We start from the raw sequence: 9,902 nt of genomic DNA, 5'->3' as shown, positions 1-9,902 counted from the left end.
CAAAGAAGATGGTTTATTTAAACTTCCATTATGCATCCTGTTATATTAACATTGCCCTGCAGGGTAACAGTGATGTGTTTGCCAATCTCGCCTATACAAAGCAATGTGTTGTATCTGGTGATTTCGAATTCAAACTCATGCGAGTTTGCAAAATCGCAGCTTCATACATTTGGTGGTTTGTATAGGTAGAGTGGGGAAAAAATTGGGGCGTGATTTGTAGCGATTTTCAAAACGGCCAATTTGAAAGAAACACATCTCCCGTGATTTCACATCAAATCGGCGGTTAATAAATCAACAAATTTTAAACTCGCCGAGAAAATCGCTGGAAATTCAAAATCGCAGCTTGATACTGTTATCCCTAAGACTTGTTTTTACTGTAAAGGTACTTGAGGGAAATAAAAAATGATGATTTTATGTTACAATACAGTTATACAATTCTGCTACTTTTGTAAATGAATCTAGACTTATTTTAACGCTTCCAATAAGCCTATGTAACATTTTAAAGATGGTGAGATGATGATCAGATCCAGCATATTACACAAACTTAAAATATTAATTACATTTTTTTTACTACATAACAAAGTACAATAACAAGTACAGTAAGCAATACTCTAACAAAGCTAAATCTAAACAAACTTTTTGTGATGCTCTGTGAAATATATACCATTCCCTTCCTACATCGAGGGCCACATATGAATGCAGAACATTCCAGTCTACAGAGCTAAAACTATTGCTTCTTCGTAAAGGTCACCAGCAGCACTAGTAGGTCAATGACTATAATCAAGCTAACCATGGTGTTTGCCTATAATAGCCCACTTTGCCATAGAAATGTGTTCAGAACTACTCATTTACCCAAGAGAGCTACAACAAGCGAACAACAAAAGTGAAAGAGAGGTCAGGTAGGCCCAGTCATATAGGAAAACTGACAGAATTGGAAGAAAATCAGCAGATTAAAAATCAAGGTCAAAACAGGCTCTAAGGTCAGGGCAAGCAGGAAGCAAGACAACGATGGTCAGAAAAAAGCAATAGTAATCCAATAAGACAATAGCTGACATGTCAGAATGAAAAACTTTAACAGTTTTTAACAGACATATATGAGAAACGTCACTTTAAGCCATGCACATATGTGACTGTGTGTGTGTTAGTATTTTGCGGGTACATGTGTAGCACCCATTGTCTCTCCTCTGGGCCATATTCTTTCTAATGAATGAGATATGGTAGACTATTATGAGTTTTCTAAAATCTTTAACTCAGGTTAACCATCCACTACATAAGGGGTGGTCATGCTTAAGAACAAGGAATTTGTATTCATGAGAAAGACATGAAAAGTATTAGAAATGGTGTAGAGGATAAATCAAGATGATGTTTATTACTTCAAGAATTCTGGACTAATGAATTTAGCACCTAGCTTGGCTGTAAAGACTAATTTCTTGACTGGACAACCAACCCTTTTCACCTATTGTAAACTTAGGTTCTTGTCTCCACAAAATGTTTTGGTTTTAAAGATGTTTGAATTAAATTCTCTTGGACCTCTTTCTAGTTTTGAGAGATAGTTGCTCAGCTATCAGTTATTCTACTTCAGAGGAAAGAGAAGAAAACTAAAACTATTTTGTATGTTTACCATACACAAGAAAATTGGCAAAGTTCTAGCAGAGGAATGGGGTGAATAAATATCTATACCACACAAATAATGTTGACTCTTTTGTTGAAAGTTAAATCGAAAATGAAATCGATGGATATAAATCCATGGTTCTTTAAGGTTGGGCAAAAGATTAAAGCAGATCAAACGGAGCAGAGATATAAGATATAATTTTAGTGCATTCATCAAAAGCCACGATATACACCATAATAGGTCTTCTATAAATAGGGAGTTTGCTAGAAAGTAACTCGACAGTCTTATGGAAACCAGTTTTACGTCATGTATTTCTTTTACGACAGATATTCTGCGATTGGCCAAAACATACAGCAAATTAGTAGGTTCGTCAGATGGAATCATTGTATGGGCTTGTCAAATTTGATGGGACTAGTTATGGACTCTGAGCAGAAATTATTTGATAATCTGGCAGAATGGAAAAGATTTAAATTGGAACTTTGTGTTTAAGCTAAAATCTAAGAGACAGAATATCAGCATTGATCATTTTTGGTCCTGGTCTCTAGATGATATAGATGATATGAACGTTGAAGTGCAAGAAAAACAAGACCCATCTAGTCTAGAATTCAGTCTTTTTGCAGATGCAATATATTTAACATTGTGCTATCAATATATGATGTAGAACCTTCTAAGCAATGGAACTAGACTTCATATGCCGATTTGAATGCTGGCCATTCTTGAGTTACCTAATACATAATTGTTTCAGCTGTGAAAAAATTACTGGATAAATAAGTGCAAGTATACATTTTTGGGGGTTCCAAAGTATTGACAGACAACAGCATCAGCACCAACTTCAGAGGCATCAATCTCCATAAAAGATTGCTGATATGTAATTTCACAAAGGCAGATACCACCATCTTTTCATGAACAAGGAAAAGCTCTGCTCTAGTAGGAAAAGTGAAGGATAAATAAACTATCTTTAAGATTGTCCTCTATATATACCTGCATAACCTTGATCAAAAAAGGTTCCGATCAGGCAAGACCTTTCCACTAAGGGTCATGGCATTAGGTAAAAGATCAGTATGACAGTTACAAGGTCTATGATATGGTAATTTTTCAGCAAATTTTGTTTTCCAAAACAGGATATTCTGAATAACATGACTGCATACTCTGTGGATTAACAGCAGCAACACAAATAGGTTGATTTAAACAAATTTAAAAGGACATATGAAATCCATGTGGCTATCTGACCCATCTGCCAATCAATCACCCAAGAAGACCCAAGAGTAACCGACAAGAGGAGGAAAGAATCAAGGGAAACTATGTTTTTTCAATGTGTAAATTACCTATGTTCACACGAATCTCAGGAGTTACAAAATAAATCACAACATTTTTCAAAGCTCTATTTTCTTATGCTAATACTCAACAGCGATTTTCAATAGAAACTGAATACCTAAAGTCTTAGCAAACTAAAAGTCTGCAGAACCAAACACCAAATTCAAGCTATTCTAAGACATTAACAAAACCAAATTGGCAACAGAGTACAACAGGTATATTAAATTCTATAACAAATTTGGAGAAGGTAATTGATCCCTTGGAGTAGTTTCTCTAGGACCAACTAGACACTAACATTTAGGACAGAATTGATCCAGAAGACCTTTTTCATTACATAAAGACATATTTCTAAGTTTTTGTAACTTCTCCTGTACGGTTAACTTGGTAGAATCTATTATGTGTTCTTCTGATCATACTGTGGGTTGTGTTTGGAGTCCCTCATGAAACTGACTATGAAAGCAGGATTATTCTACTATTGATTCAGTAGCCTAATGGCAGAACTCAGCATAATACTCTGCAGGAGACGTACTACACTACCTGAAAAGCTTACGGTAGCCTCTGCTGTCGTAGAGCTGTCCTGATCATTGTACAGTGGTCCCAAAGCCTCAAGCAATGAATCCATGAAAAAAAACTCCAGGTCTTGGGATTTAAACTAAAGCCCGAAGCTTGCAGACTGCCTTGAAGAAGGTAAATAATTATTCATAAATGTTGTCCCTTTGACCCCAAAGATCATGGTCTTTGTTTAAAATACAATGGGCAATTGTCTGAATTGCTGAAAGGTTCAGTCAAAATGGTTCAATTCAGGTTTAGAAGTAGAAACCAGAGGAGGGAAAAATAAGACAAATGTTTGCTGATTTTGGGGATTAACTGACATTATATATATATATATATTCTATACTTATAGCAGCTCCTTTTCCCATAGAACTTAATGTGTTCACTGGTACTCAGTTTTCCTCTAGACTTGAACACATTGTTATTGTTGCTAACCAATATGGCTAAAACTTGAAACTGAACAATGAACTATAAAGATCAGATAGACTGAACCATAAAGAAACAGAGAGAAACATTGCAAAATCAGCAAATGAAAAATCAAGGTTAAAAACGAACTATGGTCAGAGCACGCAGCAAGGAACAATGGTCAGGAAAAAAGTGAAGGTCAGCAATAGAAATCCAATAAGACAATAGCAGCCAGATCAGGGAGAAAAAAAACTTATAACGAGTCTCTTAGTGATGCCAGGTTTGCACTTAAGGAACTATCATTCAGAGCACATTCATAAGTACTCATACATGAACGGGCATAGGCAAGAGTCAGTGTGGGCCATAAGAAACAAAGGATCACTAGAAAGGAACAAAGGATTTTCCATCACCTAATCCTTACTACAGGATACTGACATCCCCCCTCCTCCCCCCTAGCTTAGATAAACAACGTGATAACTACTAATTCATCACCATCATCATCACCATTTATTTATATAGCGCCACTGATTCCGCAGCGCTGTACAGAGAACTCATTCACATCAGTCCCTGCCCCACTGGAGCTTGCAGTCTAAATTCCCTAATATACACACACACAGACAGACAGACTAGGGTCAATTATGATAACAGCCAATAAACCTACTTGTATGTTTTTGGAGTATGGGATGAAACCGGAGCACCCGGAGGAAACCCACACAAACACAGATAAGACCATGGTTGGGAATTGAACTCAAGACCCCAGCGCTGTGAGGCAGAAGTGCTAACCACTAAGCCACTGTGCTGCCCCTACCTCACTTTTCCCTCCCTTTTTGATCCTCCCCCTTAGTTTGTCTCCCCACAACTTTACTCAGAGGTATCATATAACATTGAATATTTTGTCTCCATGTTTTGATATTTACCAATGTCATACCAATATAATTATTGGTTTATTTATATTATATTTTTGCCTTTGAAAATCCAATAAAATATTATTAAAAAAAAAAAGAAACAAAGGATCGGTTGAGGGTGCTACTAAGAAAACAACAGCTAAGTGTCTTACATGCATGCACAAAGTCATTGCGCAAAAACAATTTTCACAGTATTCTGTCACTTACAAGAGGAGCAAATTTTTGCTCAATAAAATAGCCCGAGTTAGTTGGAAAGGAGAACTGCATAAGAAGTGATGGATTGACACAATAATTTGCATCTGTTTCTCACAAATAAAAAACAAGATATAATTTGTGGGATTATTTAATTGAGGATGAAGTGGTGGAGACTGTGCATATTTAGAGGGAATCCCAATTTTAATGCTAGTCAGCTGAGGCTTTTTATATGTTCATATTTTTAAACCATCTTGGATGATGTGGTATACCACAAACAATTAGGTCAAGCATTGACCCAGTGTGAAAAAGTGGACATAGCAATCAAACCCAAATAAAAATATAAAATAACCCCCACCATCATATTTTTATTGTTTCTGATATTTCATATTTGAAATGATCAACTATAGTAGTTACAATTGTTAACTTTAACATGAACAATGGAAAATATAATGTTAGTGAAGCGTTAAAAAAATCCTTTAAACATGAGGCTTCTTTTTTCCATTGTCCAAATGAAATGAAAATAAAAGCCGTTAACATAGGAGAGATCTGCATGTCTGCTTTAAACTACACCTGTCTCCTACAGTGAACGCAGCCATCCATGAGAATGTAGCCTATCAATTAAACGGGTACCAGAGACATCCATGTTTTTAAAAATTATCTCTCTTACTCCTGGTACAAAAGAGATAATTAGTGAAGATGGAATTATAAGATCCTGATAATAATAATTGAATTATAAACTATATTTCTTAGCTGAGAGGAATTTCTGAGGCCATGTTAACAATGGAGCATTATCCCTGGACTTACCAGGGTATGGGGCCCTCCATTACATTTCTAGGAAATAAACTGGAAAAAGAGTCTTCTAAAAGGAGTTTCTACTTAGTTCCATTGTGGCATCCAGCTTGGCACATGTATCCAGGCATTCTAGTTAGGAATCATTAGTACAGAGAATAAGTGCAGTCGAAAGGAAAGAATATATTTCTTCTACCCTCTGTGCTGTCTTTCACTTTCAGCTCACAAAACTATGTATGCAGCTACTTGTACTTGGTAATCCTCAAACAGGAGATTCCGGCAAAAGAGAACCGTCCATTATTCACAAGGCTTTGGACATTTAGAGTGCAGATACCCTTAAACCCAGAACCCCCATAAACACAACAGATTTTTTTTAAGATTCTTCATGATTGTCTTGATTTCCTTAGTCCAATGGGGTATATTTAAACTGTGGGTTTGCAAAAGCGGAGATGTTGCCTATAGCAACCAATCAGATTCTAGTTATCATTTACTTAGTACATTTTACATAATGACAGCTAGAATCTGATTGGTTGCTATAGACAACATCTCCACTTTTTCCAAACCCGCAGTTTAGTACATATACCCCCAAGAGTCTAAGTACCTTGCAATAAAATATGGTACTTACTTCTTATTTGGACCAATATAGCAGTTGATTATAAACATGAAACTGACACTTTGCAAACATACAGAAGTTACATTAACATTTTCATTGGGTCCACTGAATGAAAATATCAAATTATCTGTAAATTTCAGGTGCAAATGGTTCAGCTACATAGTAAAAGACAATGCTGGCACATCAGGGTTTTTTTTTTTATGCCGCTTTATGTGTTTATGGAAGCAAACAATAGTCTAGTTGTAGAAGATGGATGTGTTCAAATTATAGTGTACATATACAACTTAAGTAATGTGCAAGTAGAGATGGAATAAGTGCAGAAATTGTCTCTCAACCCACTTATATTTACACTTCTGGCACAACTGTAAAGTCTTCTGTAAAAAAAACTTTCTTTCTCCTGGCTTTGTTTAAAATTGGTGTTTATGTCCCTAATGTATATCAAATACACTTGCAGTTTCTGTATATTAATAACGTTGCAAAATATTAACATGTAAATTGTTAACAAATGATTAAATAATTGCCACCCCCAACACTGGTTCAATGGTGCCACAGAAGGCGTATATGATTCATCGTTAAAACTGAGATTAGAAAAAGAATTTGCTGCAGTCCCTAATTTACATTTTTACATTTAAAATCTATACATGTATATGCATTGTATCCATGTTATATCGAAACTATATGTTGATCAGTGAATAGTGGAACATTAAATACAAGAACATTGCATTTCTTATCCTGTGTCCATACCTAAAATTATGAGTTTAATGGGACAAGATGGACTTTTCACTGTAACAGGAATGATAACGGAGGAAATCATTTGGGATGAACTGATGCAACAGAACAATACAAATTTAAGTCAGCATGGGGCAAATCCTCATATACAGATCAATCAGGGACCTTATCAGTGTCTTGATGGGTCTGATCAACCTCACTCATGTCTTGTCAAACTGTTCCATTATCGTATTAGCTAAGAAACAAGTAATTCACAGCTTTCCTTAATTATTATAAGTACAGCACCTACAAGCAATTGTCTATTTCTATCACTATAAATGGCTTATAGTCAAGGCCGGTATGAGGGTAAGGTAGAAAAGGCAGCAGTTTTAGACACAACAAGGCTTTGGGGTGCAGGTCCAGTACTGGCTATAATCAGATTTTTATTCTGCTTTGGAGGTCCAGCAGGAAAACTGTGTCTTCAGCTGACCACCATTAGCAAGGACATTTCCATGCTCTTCCATGGCTTGTCAGATTCATTTAAGGCCACCAGAAATTACAGGAGGATACAATTAAAGCCCCAGAACATTGCTATGCTGCAACCGATGCATGTGTATCAATGCATGTGTAGATTTGGAGGTCTAGAGGGACAGGCGTAGTTAGGCATCTTTGCATTGCCAAAACAATTTGTCCCATCGCCGGATCTAGATTCCACCTATGTTATTCTTAATATTTTTGCTTTGATATACTTTTGACTACTTTCTTGCCTCTTCAACACAAAGCCAGCATGGAAGTTCTGTCCATAAAACTGTGACCCTCTGTATATTTCAGGCAGTTGCTAGGAATTTTGGCAGTGACAATGAATTTCTCATCAAACAATCCTTTACCTTCAATTGAGTTGTAGCATCATGTATACAATATTACGTGTATGTTCTTAAATCTCTTGATCATTACTTCCCATTTCTTAACAAGGTTATGCCCCAAGTTTGCCACTTGCCTCTTTATGATAATTATGAAAATGATGATACATATGCTCACATGTTTGGTGTCCGATTACCAAAAGTGTTGATGTGTAGCTGTAAACCTCAACTTGACTTTAATGGTAATTCTGTGTAGTAAAAATACAATGACTGGATGTGTAAAAAAGGCATTACAGACAAACCTATTTAATGTATAAAATGTGTGCAGACAGTTGTTTTAACCCCTTCCCTGCAATGTGTTGCTGGGATTTTTTTTTGCAGCCAAGAGGTTAAGGCTTAAACACGATGTGTAACATATTTATAAAGCTTTTTCTTACCATAATGTATTGGAATCATTTTTATCTCCATTGAAGAAGACAGCAAACGTGTTCAATAAAAGCTAAGTTCTTTCTTTCTAAAGAACCTACTATTTGAAAATTAAACACTAAAATAATTTTAATGGCTGAATATCTTACCTTGAATTTGCAGCACTATTGCTAATGCAGTTCCTTCAGGATCAGAAAAATAGAACTAGCGTCTTCAAAAAGGTGATCTAACTGCATAAGTTAGTGTACATAATAAAGCCAATACACAACATTAAAGAAAGTAAATGCAACAGGGAATATCATCCTTGACCATCTGTCTATGCCATTCACATCAGTCAAATCAGGAATTTTAATTTTAATCTGAGAGGCACTTCTCCTTAATCGGCCTTTTTTGTGAACGATGTGCCGATCCAAAGTGCTTCTGCTGTACATATCTCTATTGGAGATTGGCTTCCGATACTGGATGCTTGCACTGTCGTATGAGAACATGGTGGCTCGTGGGTCGATGGTGCTAGTTAAGACTTCTGATCCACTGACTTCATTTCGGATTTCGAGTGTTGTTAGTAGAATGTTCCCATGCGCGTCAACCTGAAAAATGTAAATTGTAGTAAAATAGTAAATGTAAGTAATAGTAGTTCATTTTGAAGTGCTTCAATAACTATGTACGTGTGGTTTATTTCAATGGTATTGCCCCTTGGGGGAATTAAATTAGCCATGGTTTGTCATGATGTCTGGCTGAGCACATTGCCAACTAGTATGGTATAAAATCTCTGCTCATTTTCTCCTTGCATCTCTATGGGACACGACTAAAAATGAGTGGAGATTCGAGTAAAAACTCTGCCGCAATGTCTCTACGGACTGTTCTGCAGACACATCATGGTGTCCCACATTAAACTGAATTCTCCACAGTGACTTAGATCAAAAAGCAAATTGTTCACTTAGGAGTCATATAGGCTAAATGAGTGTTTTTTTTATTACCACACTTACCTGTCTCCATATAATATAAAGCTTTTTGACAATCTCAGCAAAAGACATCTATTTACTGAAGGGGAACCCCCATTTCTCAAGCAAAAATAGGTGTTTTCACCGGAGATAGGGCTTTTCCCAATCTATCAGAGGGCTAGTGCCGGTGGTAGGAGAGTTTAGCTGGGATTGTCCCCCATGCAAAGCATATTTAAGAATGATTGGAGATAGCAGGGACAACCCACAGAAAAATACTTTATTTAAATAATTCTTATGTAATATTTATTTAAAATAATATCATAATTATTATTTTTCTATTTTTTTTTTTTTTTTAAAAAAAACACATTTTATTTTTATTTTTTAACTTATTTCATGATGAAAGTGGAACTGGAATCCCAAGTTAGGCATTCCAGTTCAATGGCACATGTATGAAACAGCAACGCCGGGTCACGCATGCACTGAGTAATTCAGGACTGACTGTGGTAAGACTACTCGTAACTAGGGATGTGCACCGGCGACTTTTGAGGTCTCGTGTTTTGTGTTTTGGATCCGGATTTTCGT

General features: G+C 36.2%; 1 protein-coding gene across 1 annotated transcript in view; it reads right to left on the bottom strand.

Moving 5' to 3' along the window:
* Positions 1-6,341: 6,341 nt before the first annotated feature.
* The window catches only part of GABRB1 (gamma-aminobutyric acid type A receptor subunit beta1), a 364,190-nt gene continuing 360,629 nt past the window's right edge, over positions 6,342-9,902 (bottom strand). The window contains exon 9 of the mRNA XM_075195245.1: positions 6,342-8,966. Coding sequence (XP_075051346.1) covers positions 8,619-8,966 — 348 coding nt within the window. The 3' untranslated portion in view covers positions 6,342-8,618. The remainder of the gene's footprint in view (positions 8,967-9,902) is intronic.

This window comes from Mixophyes fleayi, chromosome 1 (genome assembly GCF_038048845.1).
Source record: "Mixophyes fleayi isolate aMixFle1 chromosome 1, aMixFle1.hap1, whole genome shotgun sequence".
Taxonomy (NCBI): Eukaryota; Metazoa; Chordata; class Amphibia; order Anura; family Limnodynastidae; genus Mixophyes; species Mixophyes fleayi.
The sequence above is the reverse complement of the archived record's forward strand: the minus strand, read 5'-3'. Positions and strand labels throughout refer to the sequence as shown.